At 34.6% G+C, this 27,154-nt stretch overlaps 1 protein-coding gene across 6 annotated transcripts in view; it reads left to right on the top strand.

The window, feature by feature from the left end:
* Window positions 1-27,154, top strand: part of BCHE (butyrylcholinesterase) — a 69,156-nt gene that overhangs the window by 10,378 nt on the left and 31,624 nt on the right. For 5 of the 6 annotated variants that reach the window (XM_077752221.1, XM_077752218.1, XM_077752223.1 and 2 more), the window contains one exon: window positions 6,569-8,093. In XM_077752221.1, the coding sequence (XP_077608347.1) occupies window positions 6,577-8,093 (1,517 nt within the window). In that variant the 5' untranslated portion in view covers window positions 6,569-6,576. Of the gene's footprint in view, window positions 1-558; window positions 649-6,568; window positions 8,094-27,154 lie in introns of those variants that run through there. The other variant, XM_077752220.1, reaches the window with a different exon arrangement.

Below are 27,154 nucleotides of genomic sequence, written 5' to 3'. Positions count from 1 at the left end.
CTTGTAAGGACATACCTGATGGGAGACATTCATTCAGTTAGGATAAGTAATCTTTTGATTTGCATAGCCTTATCTGCAGAGTAATTATTTTGTTGCCTTTTTCCTCTTTTGCACTCCTTTATAACTACATGCAAAGCACAAATTGAAGGTACAAAGAATTTCAATAGCACATTTCTTTAGGACAATATGTACGTCTTTAGATCTTAAAATAAGCACACAAAAAATCATATTCTATAAAAGAAGAAAACAAGTTAAAAGTTCTGGGAGTGTTTGAAAAGGAAAACACGTACATTTTCTGTTCAATTATCAGCTTCTGTTAAAGAGGCTTCTCTATCTTTTTTTTTTTTTTCCCTCTCTCTGAAACTAGCGCCTGCAATCATAAAGCATGAATCCGGTAATACTTTTGTAAATGAATCACTATTGCATTCATACCATTAGCTTCTGAACAGATGTCAGAGTGTAAAGATTGGCTGCCTCTCGATCAAGTTGCTGCTGCCAACTCTCGCGAGCTTTGTCAGTAACAGTTGATTGTAATGTCAGTGCAGTCCAATTTACAGGCAGGAGCAGCAGCTGCACACTGCATTTCCCTGAAGTATTCCATGACTTCCACTCCTTGCAAACTTTATCATCTTTGTTGCAGTGAGTCAGGTAAGCTGCTCGGAATTTACATGTTCGTGTAGAGATGCAACTTGCGGTGAAGCTCATTCTGTAGGAGGATTGTTCTCCCTTCACTTGTCTGCTGTGCCCCTTTGGTGCTCTGTGGAGGACAGTTATTGCATATGGGACAGATGAAGCGAGCCAGCAGGCACATGCATCAAATCTGCCTATTACTGAAGGAACGCAAACTGAGTCCATTTAACTGCTGAGGAAATAATGAATTTATTCAACTTTGTGTGAAGGACCGCAGCACTTGTGGAATCACTGTGATGTACTTTCTCAGTGCAGCCCCTAAGGGAAACATTTTGATGCTCTATTTTGCCCTTAGATGCACAATTTAGTGGATCTCTCCTGAAAAGGGTAACAAAAGGGATCTTTGACCCATCTTACTTTATTTTCTCTTCTTTTCTAAATGGCTTGAAATGAATAGTCCTCTTATGGTCTGGCTTGACAGGGTACTTTTCTTAATCAACATTTTGTCATCTGAAACTTTACCAGTATCAATTGGCAAAGAATAAGGTGTAAGTTTCTTATATCTACAAGAAAATTCTGTTTTCTAATTTGATTTACAAACTTTCCCCCCTTTGTCCTGTTTGTCCTCTTTTTTTGAAATATGTGCATTTAAAGTATAGCAAAATATTGTAAATTTGCTATTATTGCTATTGTATAGAAACAATTAGCAAATATAGATTTTTCTGCTCATCCTGGAGTCTGGTCAATCTACCTTTATTTTGATGATATCAGTTCTTATTTAATCAGAGGACTGAACATTGAGTGTAATATGTATGAATGATTAAAGTGAACTGAAATGTAAGCAACATTACTTCATTGTTTATGATTTACATTTATAATTTCCTTTATATTTCAAGAATGGGCCTTCCCAATATTTATGAATGTATTAGGTAGTAATAAACTCAACCAGGAGTTTCTATCACTAGTTTGCATAATATCTTTCATAATATAAACTATCTCATACTTATGGTAAACATAATTATATTTTATTTATGTAAGTAGGAACTTATTTAAGGATGAGCATGAGTTTTTAAAGAATGGCTTTATACTTTCAATGAAGATCTTCAGAAACTCTCTGTGGTTTTGAAATAACATCACCTTTGAATGACAAATAAAATTTCTAACTGGATCTACAAAGTTGCTTTATTCTCCTAGATTTGTTGTTGTTTCATGGTTTTTTGTTTGTTTGTTTGTTTTTAAAGCCCTGCTTCTTTAACCTTAAGAAAATGTTTGAGATCTATTCCACATTTCGGTTTTTAAAATATAAGCTAATAATATCTTAGCAAGTCACATCTTGTTTATAAATTTAGTTTCTGCTTTGAGTTGTTTTTTGGTAACAATTAATAATAACATTTAAATTGACTAAACTGTACAGGATACTAGAGAATTATAGTTGAATAGATGTCAACTTAAGACCAGACTCAACTTTCAAAGAAGACCCAAATTATCTCTCTAATATTAAATGTTTGATTTATTCACACAATGAAAAGTTTGTGAATATTCTTCCTGATTGAGGACAGATACAGATCTTCCATTTTTAATACCTAACATTGTGTCTTCTATCTGTACACATTCTTTTATTGCCTAATAGATATTTGAAGGATCCCTGAAAGGCAGTGGTATAGTCTATTTATAAACAGACTTCCTCAATTGGCCACTTCAGATAGCCTGCAACAAAACAAGCTTTTTAGGTTTGGTATAAAGGCTTAGCAGTCTTACTTTGACCAAATACATTTTAGAGACGCTTGTTCTAGATACATATTATCTAGATGGCTCTTGCCCCACTATTTTCAGAAGCTTTATTTTTATACAGAAATACGTGTTATAATGTTTTAAGAAACAGGGAAATTACACTCAGAGAAAGCTGTTATCAATATTCGCTTGACCACAGGTGGCCAGTTATTTTGAAAATGTGGTTGATAATCAACTATGGCAAATATATGGCAAATAAATAGCTCTTTCTATTAATCATCGTATTACACCTGTATCTTATAGCATAACATATTTCTTAAAATTGATGCTACTTTCAAAATTAAATCAAAAGTCCAAAGAATATATTGCATTGCCTTTTTTAATTTTCAAAGTTTTNACACACACATACATATATACACACATATATATATTCTATCCTTAGATTTCTATAGTCTTAAATATCTTTCAGCTTTTTCCTCCTCCCACTTCCATAATTCATTTTCTTTTGCAATTCCAAACAAAACTTCTGTCCTTCTTTCAAAAACTATGACAGTAATTTAAGTGATCTAAATTTAGATACTCAATTGTACTTGGTATGAAAATTTTCCCCATTCTTTATAGTAAATGTGTTATGTATTCTCCGAGTTTAAATTGTTTATTTAATGTGACATTAGCCAATTCACACCAGAATTTATTGAAGAAAATGGTTTAATTGTTAATAAAGATTTAGATATATATGGGGGCGCCTGGGTGGCTCAGTTGGTTAAGTTACCAACTTTGGCTCAGATCATGATCACGCAGTCTGGGTTTGAGCCCCACGTCGGGCTCTGTGCTGACAGCTCAGAGCCTGGAACCTGCTTCAGATTCTGTGTCTCTGTCTCTCTCTACCCCTCCCCCGCTCTCTTTCTCTCTCTCTCTCTCTCTCTCTCTCTTTCTATCAAAAATGAATAAACATTAATTGTTTTAAAAAAATAATGATTTAGACGTATAGGCTAACAAAATTTTCTTAGTCTCCTTTATTTATCTTTTGGTTATTTAATCATGTGATAGCATATACTAAAAACGCAAATATCTCTTAATAGTAAAACTACACAGCCACCTGTTAGACTAGAGAATACCAGTTTATGAAAAGGACAACATAAAATTTATTTAAATAAATGCTGTAGCTAAATATAAAAATATCATCCTACCCTAACAATGAGTATATGAGCACATGAGTATTTTCGTATTAAAGTCTAGATTTCAGAATATGTTATATAAACACTCCAACAGGTAGCATGATCGTGAGTTGGAATTACATTGCCATTCTTGCAGGGAACACATGCTTACTATGGGTTTTTTTTGAATGTTACTAATTACGTTGTTTATAAGATGATAGCTCATAGATCATTGTTGAAAAAGCAAGCTTAGTCATTATTCGTATGAATCATACTGTAAAACGTTAACATCTGTTCAGCACAAATATAAATAAAACATACAAGAAACAGTTATGTAAATCAAGCTAAATAACACGGGAATGATATTACAATCTTTTAGCTGTTAGAATAGATATTTCTTAAATATTCAAGGAAAATTGTTACATATATTAATTACATGCAAAAATGAAACATTTCAGTAGTAGTATACTTGCTGTGCAATAAAATTTGTAAACTGTACATGAAATGTTTGAAAAGTATCAGAGACCAAAAGTTATTAGCATTAGGTGTTTTGTTTATAAAGGCAAAATAATATTTATATAAAACCAAGAAGAAAGCCCAGACAATGTCTGCTTTAGACTCAGAAGAACTTTGCTTGAGGCTGGCCACAGGGGGGAATGAGGCCAAGCAGGGATGCTGCAATTAATCTGTTGAAATGCAGTTTAAAGTAAACCCACTTGGTGTCTTAAGTCCTTTTTTCTTTCCCAAGCAGGTTTTTAAAAAAGAAAAAAAAATCCATCGCAGCACTTTGTTCTTCTCCAAATGTCACTGACATTTATTTAAAAGAAAAGGCTTAGAAATTATCAAAAGGAAAAAAAATTAAGACTGTGGTAGCCGTGCCTCTAAAACTCTAACTGTCAGAAATATAAAATCTCGTTAGTGTTAAGTCTACAAGAAACATTACAGTATTATTACATTATCATATTAGTATGAGATCATAATGTAGTANGAATTGTATCAAATTTGAGAACATAAAATAATTTCACAATTTGAGTTTTTAAAACCTCACCATCATAATAATCATTATATATAGACATATATGTAAAAATATGCATGTACATATGGACATAGATAGAATTAAATTTACATGTATAGATATACAGATATATAGAAAGGCAGAGATCCATAATTACCCTAAACAAAATACTGTATACAATTGTATATAAGTGATCAGTTTATCCAGATCTTTTTGGGAGCTCAAGGAATATTTCTTGATCACTAGCTGCACTATTAGCAGTGGTGAGTGAGGTGGATGTAAAATGTAAGAATCCTAATTCTAATAGCACAGGTGTCAGGATGATGCCTTATTCTCTGCCTTCTGAGATAATCTAAATTAAACTCCTAAACACACGCGCGCGCACACACACACACACACAAATACAAATTCTCACTGCTCACACAATTAGATTCTTAGACAGATAGATTGTTTTACAATTACAATATCAAAATTAATAAAGAAAAATTTTGTACATTTATGGACCTTTGTTATTATTGTGTGGACAAGAGTCAGTGTTTGTATTTGACTGTTTTAATCAGGGTTCCTTTCAAATATATAAATATGGTTGTTCTTTTAAATGATATGAGCATTACATTTTTGTGTCCCTCTTTGTGATGTGGAGTTTCAGATTCTGATTTTTAAATTTTATTAATTTCAAAGAAATTCAAATGCACATTATGAATTTTTAATAAAACTTTGATTTCTACAGGCAATTTCTTCAATAAATGTTTTTTACAATGTCAAATATTGCTTTTTCTTCTATCTTTTCCAGTAATTTCTCAACATTAGCCTCTTAATTTCACTAATTTTGTCCACTATCAAAATGCAAATAATCTGACCATGTTCACATATTTAAATCACAAGTTGCATATACTTAATCAATTAACAAATAATAGATGTGCTTTGAGTAATACCTGAATGTTAAATTCCTTCAAAGTATCTTCTCCCACATGATATATTATCAGCTTGTTCTCTCTATTGACATTGTAATTCAGGTACAAAGAAGGAATTTCTTTGTTATTCACTTTCATGAAATTGTCTGGTATATATCTGCAGCCCTCTCTTCCAGTTTTTCCAATAGTTCTTTATAGGGGTAACAGATGTGTTCGTTTTCACAATTTTTAGGATAAATGGCAACTGCTGTATTTTTGTTATTTAGTATTCTATGAACAGATTGTCCAAATTTTCTTCTGAATTGTGTAGAGGAAGAAACCACAAGGCAAAAAGGACCACAGTAGGGACCATGGAAACAGGAAAATGCAATAACAGAAGTCTAAGGATCCTTAAAGGTTCTTGGTCTACTTCACAGTTCTGTCAAGAGCCAGCTGGTCATGAATAGAACAGTGCATATTTCAGAGAACACATGAGCTTGTATTTCCTCCTGTAACCAAGGTAGAAATTATATCTGTCATAAGTTGACTCCTACTTAATTCCACTTTCGATGGGTCTGTGTATGGTGGAGAAATATATATATATAAATATGTGCCTGGGACAAACTTCCTCTTTAAAATACTAAATTTTCTAGGGTTCCTGGGTGGCTCAGTCAGTTAAGCCTCCGACTTCACCTAAGGTCATGATCTTACAGTTCCTGGGTTTGAGCCTCCCTCGGGCTCTGTGCTGACAGCTCAGAGCCTGGATCCTGCTTTGGATTCTGTGTCTCCCTCCCTCTCTGTCCCTCCTCTACTCATGTCTGTCTCTCTCTTTCTCAAAACTAAACATACATTAAAAAAATACTAAGTAATTTTTATAGACACTTGATAATGAATTTTTCCAAAGTAAAATAATTTCTACTTTTCCATTCCATTAATTTCTGTTCTAAATTGAAAAGTGAAATATCGCCAAGCATTTTCTGGTTTTTTTCTTTTTTACAAAGCCTTTATAGTGGTAGCAGATTTATTAGTTTTTATAATTGGTAGGATTAATAAGAACTACTGTATTTTAGTTAATGATCATAAATAAGATATAATGCTTGATGCATGAGGCTTTTAAAACTTCCTAATCACCTCTCTTTCAGAAATCAATATGCAGAGCAAGGGTACAATCATAAACATCCAATTTCTCTTGCGGTTTCTTCTGCTCTGGGTGCTCATTGAGAAGTCACGCACCGAAGAAGACCTCATAATTACAACCAAGAACGGAAAAGTCAGAGGGATCAACTTGCCCGTTCTCGGTGGCACAGTGACAGCCTTTCTGGGAATTCCCTATGCACAGCCTCCTCTGGGGAGACTCCGATTCAAAAAGCCGCAATTCTTGACCAAGTGGTCTGATATTTGGAATGCCACAAAATATGCAAATTCTTGCTATCAAAACACAGATCAAAGTTTCCCAGGCTTCCCTGGATCAGAGATGTGGAACCCAAACACTGATCTAAGTGAAGACTGTTTATATCTGAATGTGTGGATTCCAACACCTAAACCAAAAAATGCTACTGTAATGGTATGGATCTATGGTGGTGGTTTTCAAACCGGAACATCATCTTTACCTGTTTATGATGGCAAGTTTCTGGCTCAGGTTGAAAGAGTTATTGTAGTTTCAATGAATTATAGGGTGGGTGCCCTAGGATTCTTAGCTTTACCAGGAAATCCTGAGGTACCAGGGAACATGGGCTTATTTGATCAACAGTTGGCACTTCAGTGGGTCCAAAAAAATATAGCAGCCTTCGGTGGAAATCCTAAAAGCGTAACTCTCTTTGGAGAAAGTGCAGGTGCGGGTTCAGTTAGCCTTCATTTACTTTCTCCTAGAAGCCAGCCATTGTTTACCAGAGCCATTCTGCAAAGTGGATCCTCTAATGCTCCTTGGGCAGTAATGTCTCTGGATGAAGCCAAGAACAGAACACTGACCTTAGCTAAATTTATTGGTTGCTCTAAAGAAAATGATACAGAGATAATCAAATGCCTTCGAAACAAAGATCCCCAGGAAATTCTATGGAATGAAGTATTGGTCGTCCCCTCTGATACTCTTTTATCTGTAAACTTTGGTCCAATTGTGGATGGTGATTTTCTCACTGACATGCCAGAAACACTACTCCAACTTGGACAGTTCAAAAAAACCCAGATCTTGGTGGGTGTTAATAAAGATGAAGGAACAGCATTTTTAGTATATGGTGCTCCTGGGTTCAGCAAAGATAACGACAGTATCATAACTAGAAAAGAATTTCAAGAAGGTTTAAAAATGTATTTTCCAGGAGTGAGTGAATTTGGAAGGGAGTCGATCCTTTTTCATTACGTGGACTTGTTAGATGATCAGAGAGCTGAAAACTACCGTGAGGCCTTGGATGATGTGCTTGGAGATTACAACATCATATGCCCTGCCTTGGCGTTCACCGCAAAGTTCTCAGAATTGGGAAATAATGCATTTTTCTACTATTTTGAACACCGATCTTCCCAACTTCCTTGGCCAGAATGGATGGGAGTGATGCATGGTTATGAAATTGAATTTGTCTTTGGTTTGCCTCTGGAAAGAAGAGTTAATTATACAAAAGCTGAGGAAATTTTGAGTAGATCCATCATGAAATACTGGGCAAATTTTGCAAAATATGGGTAAGTGCTGATTTTTTGAATTGTTTTTGTTTGATTGTGATTGCTTTTGCTTAGATTTGCTTGCTTTCTGGTGTAGACTTCATTAAAGGCACAGGCATGTTTTAGTTATTTATTCTTTTTGTACCATAAGCTAGTTTGGGTTTTTATTGTATAATGGATCTCACTTTCTTACATCAGGGTACTTAAAATAGATCCTCAAATTTTTTTACAAAATATATTTTCTGATTTCATTTCCAAAATACTGTGAAGTACTTTAGTAATATTAGCCAAAGTTTGTATGCAAGTGGATGATTACCTTGAAAACTACAGTAATTGTGACCATACTCTTGAACCTGATATTTATAGTGTTTACAGGTTTAGGGAAGGATAAGAATATATCTTCTCCTCGTGTTTTTACGTAGAGGTAGTGGTAACTGGTAGGTGAAAAAACACATTCCTGATCAAGAAAATGAAAGGGCAAGATGGTGATGGAGTTGGCCCTCAGATTACTCCAAAAACACATGCAGAGTTTGATATTTTATCAAGTTTTCCCCCAATAGATTTGTTCAGAGCTTTCAGGTGACCTGTATTAGAAAAGGGCAGCTACAAGGGTCCCCATGTTTAGCTAAGCTGAGTTGAGCTTGAGTAGTCATATAGCTAACATTAGACAATCAGAAACATGACAAAAGAACCCATTTTTCCTTATGTGTTATAAACATTGTGATATTATATCCTCAAGAATCAGAAGAAAATAATCTGTTGAAATGTATTTTCTAATTTGTGTATTTCTCAAATGTACGAATGAATATGTATAGAAAATAAGGGTTTTTTTTGTTTTGGTTTTTTTTTGTAATCCCAAAAAGAATTTTATATACTGGGATACTTTATATCAATTGGAAGAAGAAAAAATATAGAAATTTTGGCACCTATTTTTAAGTGGAGTACTTACAGACACACAAATTGATGGATGTATTAATCTAATCTGTCATACTATCTTTTTTAATTGAAAAAATGTTGATACTAGTATTATCGCATTCTGGTTTTCTTTTCCAACCTCCATTTGAGATTCATTGTACTTCATGTCACTATATATATCTTTCTACAAATGATTTGTATAATATAATTATTCTCAAAAATGTTTAATGCTTATCCACTGTGTCTAAGGCTAAAATTCTATCTTTCATTAAGAGGTTTCTATAATCTTACTGCAACCCATATTCTGTAACAATATCTGGCTTCTTGGCAGGCCAGTTATCTCATGAATGCCAAAGATTTCAAGCTTAATACACCATGGAGTCTTGTTCTTGCTCTGAGCCCTGTTTAGAATATCCACCTCTCTCCTTTTTAAGGACACACTCCCACTCTTTTTAAGATCCTGAGCACCTACATGTTTCACCAAGCATATCTTTAATTCTTAGAGTTGTAATTGCTTCAGACCTCTTTTTCACTCTCCACAGAAGTGATTGACTGTGACTTGTCTCTGTGCTATTTTTTATCCTAAGCTGAGCCTCCTAACCTAGACTAAAGAGGTTTCTGAAAAGAGAAACTGGTTTTACTGGATACACACTCATTAGAGTACTACCATGGGTATATAACATATTTACCAAATATATGGTTATCCAATGTTATCCAGTGATTGAACAAAAATAGGTAAAGGATAGAATGAGTAAAACAAATGTATATAGGGGCACCTGGGTGGCTCAGTCGGTTAAGCATCTGACTTCGGCTCATGTCATGATCTCACAGTTTGTGGGTTCGAGCCCCGCATCAGGCTTTGCACTGACAGCTATCTGAGAGCCTGAAGCCTGTTTCAGATTCTGTGTCTCCCTCTCTCTCAGATCCTCCCCAGCTCATGCTGTCTCTCTCTCACACACACAAATAAAAACATTAAAATGGTTTTTTTTTAAATGTATATATTTTCAAGATTTGTGGGCTATAAATTTATCTGTAGTGGTGCAATATCTTATGCCTTCTCAACATCAACTTCAATTTCTGCTGAAGAAAGATCATCATTACTGGAGCAATGTTGGAATTATTTGTATATCATTTTGATCCCTCCCTAAAGGCTATGCCCATATTAAATCATTTTAATATCTTTTAAATTCTTTCTTATAACTAGAGATCATAAAGAATTTAAGGAGATATATTTCTTAAAATTTTGATGCCTATAATTTTTAAAGGACTTTATATTTTGCATGTTGAAATCATTAAGGAATTTATATTTTCTCATGTCACATGGAGGACATAGAGAATCAGATGTGGCAAATATCTTGACACACAGATAGCAACAGTTCCAAGAAGAGAATCTTTGACGCTTAATAGAATAGATTGTTTAATCCCAATCTACTTCTATTATTGATATATTTTACTGAGAAATATATGAAGGTTGACACATTTCAACCGTAAAGACAAATTCATGTAAATAAGATTGTAAACCATAAAGATTAAGGTAAACTTTCAATGTAGTTTAGCTATCACATGTTGTCATTTCATTTGGGGGTGTCTTTACAGTTCATATGTGCACAGTTGAGCAAAAATAATAATACTTCATGAGTGTTGAGAGTTGACTTGATGGCAAAAACATAATGTTAATCTCCTGGTATACATTATCTTTTTTCAAGGTATATCTATGAATAAATATGCAAGTTTAAAATAGTTAAGTAAACTCCAAAGGAAACAAAGTTCGTAAATATACAGTTTATAAATCCATTCACATCTATCTGACCACAAACATGATGTTCTAACTGTGGTTTTCAATGCAAGGAGATTAATCCCCTACCCTTTCGCACTCCCACCCCTGGGAACATTCAATAGTGTCTGGAACTGTATTTGAGTGTCACAACAGGGAGTGGGGGTGAAAGCCAGGGATGCTCCTACACTTCCAAGAAAGCACAGAACAGCCTCCACAACAAAGAATTATTCATTCCCAATGCGAATAATACCAAGATTGAGAAACTACAGGTTTCTACTTCTTTATAGTTCCAAAACAACACATTAAGAAAGTAAAAAAAAGGTCGAAGTAGGAGTTGTAATAATTCTTTAGAAACACAAGTTATCAAGTTCATGGCCCATAAAATGTTTTTAACAAATTGTCCTTCTTAAATAATGTCTAGTACATATTGCACTTTTTGTTATAATTAAATTCAAAATAATCTTTTTTCTACATGATTTTTTATGTTGCCAATGGGTGATTTATTATACTGTTATTTAACTTCCAAGTATTTGGATAATTTCTAGATACTTTGTTGTTTATTTCTAATTTAATTCCATTCTAGTGAGAGATAATTCTCAGTAAAATTTTCTCCTGTGAAATATATTAAGAACTATTTTATGACCCAGCATATGATCTATATGGGTGATTATTTTACATGCTCTTTAGTTGTTTGTTATAATTCATTCCATTAATTAATTAGCTCACAGTTTGTCAGGTCTTCTAATATTGTTGCCAATAATTTTGTCTACTTGTTCCAAATGCTGAGAGAGAGGTATTAACATCTTCAGTTGTAACCGTGGTGTTACTCATTTCTCTATTTAGCTCTCCTAGTTTCTTTTAGTATTTTAAATCTATGCCATTAATTTCTATGCATAGTTAGGATTATATAGTCCTGGTTGATTGACTGTTTTATCATCATGAAATGTCTCTTCATCCTGAAGTTGGCTTTGCCTTATATTAAGATAGACGTGTCAAGGTTCCCATACTTATGTTTACATGTTTTGTTCTATCCTTTTCTTCCACTTATATTTTTAAAGAAATCTTCCTTACAATTGGTATGATTAATCCATTTGACATTTAATGTAATTCTCAATATGATTTTAAGTATACCATCTTACAGTTTTTTGATTCGTTCTTCCTGTTGTTCCTTTGTAGTTTTTTTCCCCCGAAGTGAAAGGGTTTTTTTCCCCCATTTTGTTTTTATACAGACGTCTTAATTTACCTTTAATATGTTTTCCAGTGGTTGCTTTAGGGGTAACAATTGTTTCTTTAATTTATGAAAGTCAACTTAGAGTTAATACTGAAACATTTTTCATTTTGCAACTGGCATTTTGCCACTTTCTTCACAATTCATGCTCCCCATTTTCTATTTCACCCTTACTACTTCACAGAGTCAGGCAACTGACAACATCATTTCATGCATTCTCAATGATTTTTAATATTGCTGTCACATGTTTAGGCAATGTGTAATATAAAATCTCTCTTAAAATCTTATTCACTTTAACTATCAGTTATATTTATGTAAATTTATGAAAAAAAGAAAAATGATCTTTTATATTTACCCACAGACTTGCCATTTCCAATGTTCTTTTTTCTTACCCGTGGATTCTAGTTTTCATTCGGTATCATTTCCTCTCATGGTAAAGAACATTCTTTAGAATTTCTCATTGTGTACTTTGGCTAGGTACAAATTTTGTCTGTTTTCTTTTATATGAAAGTGTCTTTTTTAAAATTTTTAAATGTTTTATTTGTTTCTGAGAGAGAGAAAGACAGACAGCATGAGCAGGGGAGGGTCAGAGAGAGAGGGAGACACAGAATCCGAAACAGGCTCCAGACTCTGAGCTAGCTGTCAGCACAGAGCCTGACGCGGGGCTCCGACCCACTAACTGTGAGATCATGACCTGAGCCGAAGTCAGATGCTTAACCGACTGAGACATCCAGGCGCCCCGGAAAGTGTCTTTATTTTACTTGAATTGAAGGATTTTTTTTGGTAGGAATATAAGATTCTGCATTGACCTATTTTTCTTTCTCTTTCATCAGTTTAAAGATGTGTTCCATTGTCTTTTTGTCTCTCTAGTTCTGATATGAAGTGAGCTTTTATTCATATGATTTTCCCCGTGTATGCAGTACCTTCTTTTTCCCCCTCTGGTTGATTTCAAAATTTTCTCTTGATCTTTGGTTTTCAATAGTTCATTCATGACGTTTCCAAGTATGATTTTTTTTTTTTTTTTTTTTTTTGGTCTCAGGTTCACTAAGATTCTTCTTGTTGACTTTTAATGTCATATTCGAGATATTTGGGTCAGCATTTCATCAAATATTCTTTATGCCCCCTCATTCTCATCTCCTTCTAAAACTCCAATCATACATATACTAAATGGTTTAATATTATTCCACAGGTGACTAAATTTCTGTTTCCTTTCTTCAATTTCGTCTCTGTTTTTCAAATCAAATACTTTTTATTGATTTCTGCAAGCTCACTGACTCTTCTACCTTCTCCAATTTGTAGCTGAATGTATCTCATGAATTTTTTTTTATTTTAGTTTTCAGATAAAAATTTCCTTTTTTAAAAATTGTTTCATTTCTTTGCCAAGAGTCCCTCCCAGTGTCCTATATAAAATATATTATTTTTTAAAGTTCTTATACATACCTAAAATAACTTCAGGTTTTCTTTACTCATCTAATTTCTGGCTTCAGTTTCTATTTTTCTATGTCTTTCCATGCTTAGTTATTTTCAAATTTATACTAGACTTTGTGGATTATATGAAGCAAAAACTCTATATTGTTTTATCCTTCTCTGAAGAATGTATGCTTCCACTGAAGAGTATGTTTCTATTTTACCAGGCCATTTAATTAAAGGATGTATGTAGACTTGAATTTGTCTCAAATGTGTAACCAGCATGGTTTTATACTTTGTTCGAGTGGATCCAAGGAAGGTCCAATATATTTTATAGATCATCCAACCTGGCAGGACTTAAACTCAAAAGTCTGTATTCACTGAGGGCTTTGTGAGCACTTGGTTTAATAGTTTGTCAGGGTGGGATAGACTAGGTCTTATTGTATTCCTTACTTCTAAGGCATGACCATCCATCCAGCTGGACACAGAACATTAAAGAGGTATTAATGACATATTTTTTAAAAAGATTTTTTATTTATTTCTAGGAGAGAGAGAGAGAGAGACAGCGTGAGCAGGGGAGGGTCAGAGAGAGAGAGAGAGGGAGATACAGACTCTGAAATGGGCTCCAGGCTCTGAGCTGGCAGTCAGCACAGAGCCCGACACGGGGCTCCAACCCACCAACCGCGAAATCATGACCTAAGCAAAGTCGGACGGTTAACCGACTAAGCCACCCAGACGCCCCATAATGACATATTTTTAAGTGCTGACAACTTTGCAATAGTTATTTACTCTCTAACTGTTCCATCTCTTTTCTGTTCTCAGCTCTACAGCATCTTCTCTCTGATCAGTCCTTTTATAATCTCATCCTCTATGTAGTTAGCCCAGGCCTTAGCCAGATCTGTAGTGAGCCCTTGAAGAAAATGTGAGCCTCACTTCCCTCTTTCTGGAGTCCTGCTCCACAGATTCTAGCTCCATCTATATCAGGAACTCTTATTTCTGTCTCTTGACCTTAGTGAAGCTACTGTACTGCTTAGGCTTAAGCTCCCTGCATCTTAGCTAAGGAATTATCCTTATGTAAGTAACCATGGTAAACACAGGCTCACCTTGGCAATTCCCTTCTCTCGTATAACACAGACTTCTACTGCCTGTGGTCTGGTTCCTGAAAGTCATTGCTTTGGTTTTTGTTTTCGTTTGTTTGCTATACAGTATTAAACTTGTTTATGATGGGAAGGCTAATCCAGTTTAAGTCACTCCATCATGGATGAAGATGAAAGCCCAAACTACTCCCATTTGTATTTTAAGGGAATTTTAACCTTTATATTTTTCATTCAGTTATATGAAACGTATTTTTGATAGTCACTTTAGAAAATTCATCAATTTCCAAGACATATAAAAGCCTTTTTCATTTGATTTTTTGGCAAAAATAAGAAAACATTCTTTGGTAGCACTAAATTGTATTCAAATTTGGTATCTTTAGTTGTAGTGCTTGAAATTCCTTATAAAACAGAAGCTACAATATCACGTGAGCCTTTGTTAATTACCACTTACATGCACTTTGCTTGCTTCTGCTTTTGCCTCAATCTGATCTCTGAAAATGAATTTAAAACTGTACCCAAATAGTACACAGGTCCATATGTGCATTACATCCAATACTCTGTACTAATATATGTCGAAATATCAATTCACATATTTATCCATCAATCATTCATCCACATAATAACTTGATGGCCAAGGAATTAAATTAAGCAGCACTTAATGACATCCATTCAGCACTATCCCAATTATACAGGAAACTGGTGAAATCAAACTTAATTTATCAGAGAGGCCAGAACAGCTAAAGAAAGTAAATAGCCAAAACATAATTAGTAGTATAATGTAAGATAGAGGAGGATCATTATTCGAAGATCCTTCCAGTCGTTTCTTACTGTTTGAGAGCATCTTTTGTTTACTGTAGGCTCCAAGGGGCTGTATCCAGAGCTCCTCCAGGATGCAACTTCGAGGGGAGCCATTCACAGTGTAGATACACAGTCTTCCCAATTGTAAGTGACTTCTCTGACGTGTCCAGTGGTAATCTTTCTACAGATCTTGTGTTCACATACCCTAAGCAAATTGCTTAAAATTCCCTACTTCTTCTTATCTATAAAATGGGCATATAAATATACCTCCCTTATTGACATATTTAAATATTATCTTCTCATTTACAGGGAATTGCATTCCTCCTTCCCACTAAAAAATTTAATCCCTCGTTCCCCACCAGGCATAAACTACTCCAATCTATTCTTATCTAAAAATCAAACCTGCCTCCCCCCAATAAAATGTACAATTGTTTGACACCCCAGGTCCATATTAATTAATCAGTTAAGTTTTCAAACAAATAAAGACAAACTGCAAAATCGAGGCAGTTAACTTGCTTCTATCTTTTTGGTGATAACTCATTTATTCAGAATCCTTCAAAAGTGGTTAATGCTTCCTAACACATTTTTGCCAGAAATAAATGTTATAGCACAAATCACTTTTCTTTTGTACTATTTTCATACCACGAAACAAAAAAATTACCTAACAAAATATTTGTAACCTCACATCATCTTATCCATTGCTGCTCTCCTGTATTTTATTTATTATTTAGTCCGTATACTATAAGAAACTTTATCACAGATGGGACAATTAATTATATAGGAACAAAAATATACTGATAAACTTTTGATCTGATGATTCACTGATCTATTAAAAATAAATAAGAACAGCTCTTGATTTCTCTACTGGGAAGTAGGTGTGATTAAATCAAATGCTAAGCCATAATTTTTTAGTGCACAAGCATTTTTTTAAATAATTGAGACAATTTAAAAATAAGTATGCCTCCATGTACTAAATTGTAGTATAATGTTTACAATTACAGATTTGGCAGTTTCTAAAGCAATGACCTTTGATTCTGATATGGGATATTTGGAATGGATACACACACACACAGATATATACATACATACACACTCACACACACACATATATATACACACATATACATATATATTTTGAATATTTGGGACACATATATACAGTTAGAATAGAATATTTGGGATGTAGAGATATATGTATACATATCCCAAATTCCAGGTGTATATAAGTATATAGATATATCCTAAATATTCCAAATCAGAAACAAAGTTCATTTATATAAACATACACCCCCCCCACACACACACACATTCACACATGCACTAAAGGATGGGTGTTTCACATACCATAGTTATAACTTCACTATACTACTAGGAACATACTCTATAATAATGTTTTTTCTAATATTTATAATGTGAAGTGGATTTAATATTATTAGTATTTAATAGGGATGTTTGTATCTTGTTTACTTATATACAGCACAGGAAATAAAGTGATTGAAAGAATATTTCAACCACACTTATTTTTTCCAATGAAGATATTTTCTTTGTGTGTGTGTTTTTTTCCTCTCCTGCAATCATTATGTGTTTTCGAAAGAAAATAGAAACACTGAGGAAAACCAAAGCAAGTGTGAGTAAAGAAACAGTGCTTCCTCATTCTAAATCTTTCCAGAGGAATTTAGTATGTCTTTCTATTCATTTTGTAAAATTTATATAAATCCCTTCACCAAGAAATTAATTTTTAAATTACACTTGAAATTATTTTTTTTAATTTTTAATGTTTTTATTTATTTCTGAGAGAGACAGCATGAGCAGGAGAAGGTCAGAAAGGGAGGGAGACACAGAATCTGAAGCAGGCTCCAAGTTCTGTGCTAGCTGTCAGCACAGAGCGGGACATGGGGGTTGAACCCACAAACCGAGAGATCATGACCTAGTCGAAGTCGAACGCTTAACCGACTGAGCCACTCAGGCACCCCGAAATTATTTTTATTATATGTTTTAACTTAACAAAATAAATATTCTAGGACTTCATTACAGCCCATTTCTTCATAAGAATTGCCTTAAGTAGCAAAAAGAGAGCTGTTAAAGATTGTTTTAATGTGAGTGATACCACTGTACTGACAAGGTATGAAGTATAGGGATTCTATTATTAGGAATGAAAAATGATGAAATGATGACACTATCTAACATTTCAGATGGGAAAAGTGTGGTCCACAGAAGAAAAGTGAATTAGAGCTAATAGGTGACAGAACAAAGATTAACTATGACTCAAGACTATTAACTTTCATTTCCTTGTACTATCCATTCACCAGGCTGCCGTCACCATGAATTATTGAAAGCAGTCATTAAACATTCTTAGGAAATGCATTTAGTTGCAAACTAATAATTTTAACGTGTTAGCATGCTGATACCTACCTGGTTAACGTTACAAGGGTAAGAGCAGAGAACAGACTAAAATTAGACATCATGAGATACAGAGAGAAGTTTAAGTTTGTGAAAGACTGTCATCTGGTCATCTACTGCAATTATTATCAGGCTTATAATTAGGTTTTCTGACAGATAATAGTTCATGTGGTTTCCAGAGTGAAGAAAAAAGTCCTTACCCTTTGATTCTATAATTATTTGTGGTACATTATCATAATTAACCTAACTGAAACACTTTGATGACTTTGCAAAAGGGTCACAGTTCCAATCCCCTTGGATTTATTTTATTGCTATCATGACAGCATCAATGTTCTAGAACTTCAAGTTCTGCGCCCCGACTTTAGGAATTAGGTGAGGAATTACTCAGTAAGTAATAAAACAGTGAATGTTAGCTGCAGTGTTCCTATAAAGTATCTTAAATTTAACAGTCAGAATATAAATGTATGTTAAAAAAAAAATACATCCATTAGTGTAACTTATTTGAAAAGGAGGAATTACATTATGGGACAGTTTAAAGTAACATAAGATCACCTGCAAAACCATTTCATAGTGCAGCAATATTTTACCATCAGTGACAGTGGATTGAGGAGAAATTAGATCTCCCAAAGGGCTACATCTATGAAGATAGCTGTAAAACTAAAATATGTTTGACTAAATGTTTTGGAATACTATATCACAGTGAAGTAGAGGAAAATCAATGCTTTTATAGTATAAAAGGGCTCATTAAAGCATGGAAAATCACATTGATAGGACCCATTTACTTGAAAATAACAATGTGATTCATTATGTGTTTTTCTACATGTTTTCTGTATTTGGAAAAATTAAGTTTTTTTAACTTGGAAATCTTACACTCAGTCTGAAATTAGAGTTAATCAATTATTTAAAAAAATCAAAGTCATAATTTCAGTAATATATAAATGAAATGCCTCAAAAGACTTGTCACATACAAAGTAACACATAATATTTCACTATGTAACAAAATACAGTAACCAAAATGTGATTTTAAATATTTTACTGTATAAAATACTACTCTTCTGACTGTTGCACGATCAGATACAACTAAAATGTATTTGGTCAGATTTTATTCTTGCTCTAATTTTCCTTTTCAGTCAGTAACATTCTGAGCCCTAAAAAGCATAAATGCACCCTACTTTTAGTTTTTACATGTTAATACTTTACCTAGATTCCTTCCTATTAGCATGATAGGTACTATTAACCTGAAAAGATGATCTGTAGATTTATTGTGAATGAAATGTTAATATTCATGTGTTCACAGACCTCTGTTATATAAAAGCAATTGAGTAGCTTATACAAATTACATTATTTTTGGTGTATCTGTCTCTAAGGGTTGATATCAAAATAATATTTGTTTTAAGACAAGAGTTAAAATATTAACTACAAACCTGTATTTTATCTGATAAACTGTTGCAAACCACCATAATAATCCAAAGAGGTCAAAAATGTTAGAATTCCATGTTTTGCTGAAAAGCCATAATTCCAATCATGTTTTACTGGCTTCAGAATGACTAGTCAACAAGTTAGAAACGCAACTATAAGAACAAAGTATCTCCCCCAGAGCAAATGAAGAAAACATTGCAAAGAGGGAGTGATACGAGTATCAAATATAGAACGGGTATAATGAAAACTATATGAAACTTATACAAAAGTCTATGGGTTATTGGTGGCAAAGACGTGATGTTTTGATGGAATGGTGAGAAGTACAACCTTAATGGAGATGCCAATGAGAAAGGGGGAAGAGGAATTAGAAATTTCTATTTGAATCTGTTTTTCCAAGAAAGCTTACTCTGAAGTGTGGCAAGGAAGCCGAATCAGGAGATGTGGGGACGAGAGAGAGCAAGAACCATTTTGATCATGTCAGCTTAAAATAAAGAGCCATGATGAGAGACAAGAGTGTTTATTTGGAATAAAACAATTGCAATTTGGGGAGCACAGATTCAGATAGAGACCCAAATAGTGTTTCACTCGTAGGTGAAACCAGGGCAGATTTTTGAGGAAAAGGCATGAGGCAATTACATGAGTTGAAGGAAAACAAAGGCTTTTCTATGGGTGTTAACATGCTTTCTATGGGTGTTGAGTCACAAACCACTCTGGTTTATATATTAATGGACTGCTGGTTTTATCTTCAGTTATCCACTGTGGACTGAGAGTTCAGAGCGGTCCGTCTTGTGATTGGGTATCTGTTCTCCCACCGATTGCTAAAACATTGCTTAAAAGACTTGCTCTTTGCCCAGTACAAAGGTTTTGACCCAGTGCAAACAAAGGCAGGTAAAGCAGTTTCTCTCTGTAGTGGCTGCCTGGGCTCTATTATAAAATGGCTCCAATCATGTCAATTTTTTTCACAATTGTTTCTGCATTTTTATGAGCGCTATCACGACATGTTTGTATGCTGATGGGACTAGTACAGTGATTAATGTGACTAATTTGGTTTTGTGTCAGCATCATAATCATCTACCTAATTTTATTCATTCATTTATTTTCTATTTTGGAAAACAATGTATCTCAATATAATGCAAACCACTTGGTTAGAAGTCAGGCTGTCAGTAACTCGGATTTTGCAGCGCACACGCTAAGGGAATCGGGAGATGGAAATCAAAAGGAAAATAAATAAAACCACCACCCAAATATTCTGAACATCAAAAAAAGCTATCATGAAATATTTCTTTGATATTTATTCCACAGAAAAGGAGGTATTTCATCACTTGGAGTCTTTTGGTATCTAACATACCCTAAATTCTAAAGGAACTATCCCTTTAATTTTTAAGATGAGAGGAAAATCGGAAGCAGCAGTTTTCTGAGAACTAAAGCAGGAAGTAAGCAACTTTACAACAGTCTGAAAGGTCGTAGGAACAGCAAGACAGGGAGCTGGAGGGGGAAATAACCTCTGATATGCCAGCTACTGTAAGTGATAATAAAATATTGACCTCAGATCACATAATATGTTATGTAGTGCCTTCTAGGTGTCCTTTAACATTCAGGGAAATATCATGCAACCCTGTTAGGAAAATTAATGTGTTAAAATAAAATGAATGCAGTTATAATTAAACTAACTGAACCCTTAAGGAATATGCTTTCCATATGACTTATAAGTAATAATAATTAAGCCTCACTGTGTGGTCAGAATCTACTAAAGAAAGTACTGACTATGGGCCACCTGGGGGACTCAGTGAGTTAAGCGTCTGACTCTTGGTTTTGGCCCAGGTCATGAACTCATGGTTTGTGGGATCGAGCCCCACGTCTAGCTCTTCGCTGTCAGTGCAGAGCCTACTTGGGATTCTCTGTCTCCCTTTCTCCCTGCTTTTCCCCCATTTGTGCTCTCTCTCTCTCAAAATAAATAAACATTAAAATAATTTTAAAAAAAGAAAGTACTAACTAAATGGGCTTGGATGAATAATTGTGAGCCTATGTAGTGTTTTATGTATTAATGGCATCGATTAAAATGTATTAACTGCTAACATGCTCTAGCTGTCTGCTCAAGACTTCATTATCATTAAGTAGCTCTCTAAGGAAGTATGGTCATCATCAACAGGTAGTGTGAGAGGACACTGAAGCTTAAAGAGCTTAAGCTGCTCAAAACTCTACACTTATTAATAAAAACCAGAGATCCGATTTGAATCCTGTGGTCTGATGGAAGAACACAGGTACTGCTTCCCTATGCTTTGCTCCCATTAGAATTTTTGTGTGCCATTGGGAAAGTGAAAGAGCCAATACTTGAATCCCATTTACCCTTAGTTTTCTCATCTTTAATATGGGAGTGCTAATGTTGCAGGATTTTTACCTCAATACGTGGAGTGCAGTGGTCTCACTATGATAGGAAATGATAGGATTCAGTAGGCTTAGAGGAAAAGGTTAGGACCTGAGGTCCCTGGGTATGGAAAAACATTTGTTTTGGAACAATGCTGGGAGTGTCTGACCACAGCAAACCCCCTCAGTCTTAAGGTTTCTCTTAAGAATGTAACAGACACCACCTACTCCCCCTCAGGTTTCCCTCAGGAATTTGACAAAACACCTAACTAAAATAAGTAGTAAACTATCCATAAAATGTATGACTCACAAGGAGTGACATGGCCATAGATCACTCTTCATACAATAGAAACAAGCCAATCAAAAAGGAATGACTAGGCATTTAGAGTGACATAGCCAATAAGGGCAGAACCTAAGAAGAAACAGGGAGGGGGAAGGAAAGGGTAGGGATGGCTGACCAGAACCTTATAACACAAGGACCCTTCATGATAGTCCCAGGCATTCACATTCAAATGCTCTTTCTCTGTAAAGAGAGCTTTCATACTATTCTTCCTTTCTGATCTTATACTCAAATAGACTTTTCCCTGCTCCTCATTTTGTGTCCACTTTTTCATTCTTCAAAGCGGTGAGAGAAGGAACCCCAGGATTTGAGGTAAATAACATCACCCTTCCTCCAACACCGCCCTTCCCTCTCATCCCTTCTCAGGTTTACCCTTATTGTCTGGATAACTCTACCTGCTGGATTGTTCATTCCTGATTGGCTCAATTCCATTGTGGAAAGAGTCAGACTATGGTCACATTGTTCCACTATAATACAAGTTTTAAGGTTTATTTATTTTTAGTGAGGGCTTTTGTTTGTCAAATTCCTAAGGGAAACCTGAGAGAGAGTAGGTGGTGTTGTACATTCTTAAGAGGAATCTTATGCCCGAAGGAGTTTGCTCAGGTAAGATAATTCCAGCATTGTTTTAAAATATGTGGTTTTTCCCTACCCAGAGACCTCAGGTCCTAAACGTCCCCTCTCTGCCTATTTAATTCTATCTTTCCCTATCATACTAATACTTATCTCCTGGATTGGCATTGAAATTAAAAAAAAAAACTTTATGCAAAATAGCTGAGATAGTTGCAGACATCTACTACAGGTAGCATTGCCAGATAAAGTACAGGATGTCTAGTTAAATGTGAATTTTAGCTAAACAGCAAGTAATTTTCCTTAGTGTTTTAGTATGTCCCATAAATCTGCATGAAGCATATTATACTAAAAAATAAAGAGAATTACTTGCTATTTAGCTAAAATTCATATGTAACTGAGAGTTCTGTTGTTATTTTGTTTTGTTTTTGCCAAATCTGGTAACTACAAGTCAGATGGCCTACAGAAAATATTCTGAGTTGGAACAGAGTTTGGCAAAAGCTGAGAAAGGTGCCAGAGGGAAGTTTGGTAAAGGGCCCATTGAGTAGGTAAGAGAAATAGAAGGAAATACAGGACATTGTAGTGAGGAGTCAGCTCTCACACCAGTATGAAGCCAGCAGGGACTGGAGAATGGGGCTTTCAAGGGACACCCTGCATTTCTAAAGCCCTGGCTACGTGTCTCAGGATTAGCTCTAGGGCTAGGCAGAGCTCAGTTTGCAAGTTTACATTACAAGACATTAAGTATTGTGAGTTTAGGTAAGTAAAGATTATCAGGAGGGCAAAAGTTGATCTAAATCGCAATCCTTATCAAAATAACACCAGCATTCTTCAGAGAGCTAAAACAAACAATGCTAAAATTTGTATGGAACCACAAAAGACCCCAAATAGTCAAAGCAATCTTGAAAAAGAAAACCAAAGCAGGAGGCATCACAATCCTGGACTTCAAGATGTATTACAAAGCTGTTATCATCAAGACAGTATGGTACTGACACAAAAACAGACACTCAGATAAATGGAACAGAATAGAGAAGCCAGAAACAGACTCACCAACGTATGGCCAACTAATCTGTGACAAAGCAGGAAAGAATATCCAATGGAAAAAAGACAGTCTCTTCAGCAAATGGTGCTGGGAAAACTGGACAGCAACATGCAGAAAAGTGAACCTGGACCACTTTCTTACACCATACACAAAAACAAACCCGAAATGGATGAAAGACCTAAGCATAAGACAGAAAGCCATCAAAATCCTGGAGAAGAGAGCAGGCAAAAACCTCTTTGACCTCAGCCTCAGCAACTTCTTACTCAACATGCCTCCAGAGGCAAAGGAAACAAAAGCAAAAATGAACTATTGAGACCTCATCAAAATAAAAACCTTCTGCACAGTGAAGGAATCAATCAACAAAACTAAAAGGAAACAAATGAAATGGGAGAAGATATTTGCAAATGACGTCAGATAAAGGGTTAGGATCCAAATTCTGTAAAGAAATTATCAAACACAATACCCAAAAAACAAATAATCCAGTGACAGATGGGCAAAAGACATGAATAGACACTTCTCCAAGGAAGACATTCAGATGGCTAACAGACACATGAAAAAATGCTGAACATCACTCATCACCAGGGAAATAAAAATCAAAACCACAAGGAGATATCACCTCACACCTGTCAGAATGGCTAAAATGAACAATTCAGGAAACAACAGGTATTAGCAAGGATGTGGGAAAAAGATCTATTTTGCACTGCTGGTGGGAATTCAGCTGGTGCAGCCACTCTGGAAAACAGTTTGGAGGTTCCTCAAAATATTGAAATCAGAACTACCCTATAACCCAACAATTGCACTAGGTATTTTTCCAAGGGACACAGGTGTGCTGTTTTGAAGGGTATATGCACCCCAATGTTTATAGCAGTACTATTGGCAATAGCCAAAGTATGGAAAGAGTCCAAATGTCCATCAACTGAAGAACGGATAAAGAAGAGGTGGTTTTGTTACTCAGCAATGAAAAAGAATGAAATCCTGCCATTTACAATTACATGGATGGAACTAGATGGTATCATGCTAAGTGAAATTAGTCAGAGAAAGACAAATATCATATGACTTCACTCATATGAGGAATTTAAGATACAAAACAGATGAACATAAGGGAAGGGAAGCAAAAATAATACAAAAACAGGGAAGGAGACAAAATATAAGAGACTCAAATATGGAGAACAAACAGAAGGTTATTGGAGGGGTGGTGGGAGGGGGGATGGGCTAAATGGGGAAGGGGCATTAAGGAATCTACTCCTGAAATCATCATTGCAGTATATGCTAGTTAACTTGGACATAAATTTGAAAATTAATTATTAATTAATTAACTAAAACTTTACATGAAAAGTTGGTCTAAATATTAACATTATAACAGAAATAAGATTTCCTTCTCCCTCAGCCTGAATCTCTCTCTAAAGCTCTAAATATGCATTTGAGCTTATTTTATTGTTTATTTTTGAATCTTTTTCTTTCCTTTTCCACCTAAGGAAAGATAACTTCTGGGACATGATGTTTCATAAAATGTATTTATGAAGACTTTTGACTCCTATTAATGAACCCTGAAATAAAGAATGAGGGAAAAATAAGATAAACCCAAAACATTATATTTCAGGTTTTTCAAACTAATTCTATTTATAACACTAGACTTTTCAATCTCAAATTTAATTTTCAAATTATTACTAAAAATAACTATTTGCAATGCTCTATCTACTTACAAATTTGAATTATTAGAAAATAAATTACTCAGATCTTGTAATTATATCAAGGGTATTATTACAAAGTAAACATTGTGGAAGTCAAAGAAACCTAACTGTTATAAAAATGATTAAAATTCAAGGAAGTACAAATCCTAATCTTGTCTTCTCAATCAACTTTGGATTCAAATTTTCTGTTACTTAGGCCTATAATTGACTGTGTGTAAATTAAGATTGGCCTTCTGATCTCTACCTAAATTATTACACAGAACCACATTGATCGCTTTATATCTTCTATATTTAATTACATTCTGATGAGGGAGCATAAGACAGTCTGAGGACAAAGTACAAACTAGCACGTCTCTCTCCCCCTTCCCCCACTCACCTCTGCTCCAGGTGGGATATATATGATATTCCTTGGACACTCCTGGTTACCCAAAAACAGGAAAGGACAAAAAAAAAAAAAAAAGGTTAAACTGATAAGAATGTCCACCAGTTTACAAGAAAAAGGCAATCCCATCAAGGGCCTAAAGTCCAGGAACTCCCTACTGTCTTAATGTTAATATTTTGCTAGAGGGAAAAACCTTAGCTAGATAATAGCTAGGCCTATAGTAATCTGTGTCTTTAGCATAGGAAAATCACTTTGGAAACTTCCCTTTTGACTTTACCACCCCCCAGTCCCATCTATATAAGGAGCCACTCTTCACAATCCCAGTGCAGCTCTTTCTGCCCACTGGTCCTGTCCCCAGGCTCTAATAAAATCATCTTTTTGCACCAAAGATGTCTTCAAGAATTCTTTCTTGGCTGTCAGCTCCGAACCCCACGAACCCCACCATCACCCAGAACCTCATCACATCCTTTTTCTACTGTTAGTGCAGTGGAGATCATTTATATGTAATGAATAAATAATATTAAAGTGAGAAAAATTATTCACTTTTAAACATTGAATTGAGCATCATCTTTATAATTGGACTTTCTTTTGTTAAAACATTTACAGAAAATTGGCTTGAAACCTACACATTTATATTTATTGTTGTGAAATGACAAAAATGAAACAATTTAGTAATAAATTTGATGTCCTTTGTTTAAGGGAAAGCAATCCATGGATTGAGGGAGTATACAGTGCTTATCAAGCAGTGAAGACTTCTACCCCGGGGATGTTTGCATGAGAGCAAATTTTCTAGAGCTTTAGCAGCAGCTGAGAAGACAGGGCTTTACTAGCTGGGTTTACATATCTGACTTAATTTACAAATATCAAGAAACAAATAAGTTGAGAGCCGCGAGTTGATATGGCATTTGGGGATCAACTGACTGGGTGTTTCTGATCAAGTGGAGAATTTACAGGCATATAAAACTTATCTAAGTTTGGTTTGCCGACCTATCACCCCAAGCAGAAACAACTTCAATTTTTGGCCTGGGAATTTATTTCGACCTTGTTTTTAAGTTTCTTTTCTTGTTCATTTTTTGGACTAGGAAAAGATTTTGGTGTAAATAAGTAAATCTAAATGGTGGGTCAATTATGGTTTAAACAGAATATGCTCTCAACAAACTTTCCAATGGGATTAAGTTAAAGATCAATTATCTTTGTTTTGTAAAACAATATCGACTTTAAAAAGTACTGGTATAGACATGTAAGGTGTCTCATTGAAACCCACTCTTGATATAAGCATGATCAGATATCTACAAATGGAAAATAAAATGAAAAATCTGAATTGATGTTCAATCTTTAGTGATTAGGAACTGAAAATTATTTACTTCATAAGGAAAAAAAACAGCAGAGATAAAAGATGATTGTAGTAAAATGACCAACAATAATATTTAATAATTCAAAAACTAAAAGAATATAAAAAATACTTCAACATCAAAAGATTCTACCTACAAAGTATGTTTTAAATTGTATTGGTAAATCATCAAAGTGAACTTACTTCTTGCTTATCAATATGGTATAGAGCAGTGATTTATTACAATTTTGCAGTTTGCATTGTTTAATTCATGGCAGCTTCTCTTTTTATCATCTTTTTTTCTGGTAAAAAAAAAAGTTTTGAATCA

The sequence above is a fragment of the Crocuta crocuta genome, unplaced genomic scaffold (genome assembly GCF_008692635.1).
Source record: "Crocuta crocuta isolate KB4526 unplaced genomic scaffold, BGI_CrCroc_1.0 scaffold21, whole genome shotgun sequence".
NCBI classification, from domain to species: domain Eukaryota; kingdom Metazoa; phylum Chordata; class Mammalia; order Carnivora; family Hyaenidae; genus Crocuta; species Crocuta crocuta.
Note: the sequence above shows the minus strand (reverse complement) of the source record. Positions and strands in the feature narration are given on the sequence as shown.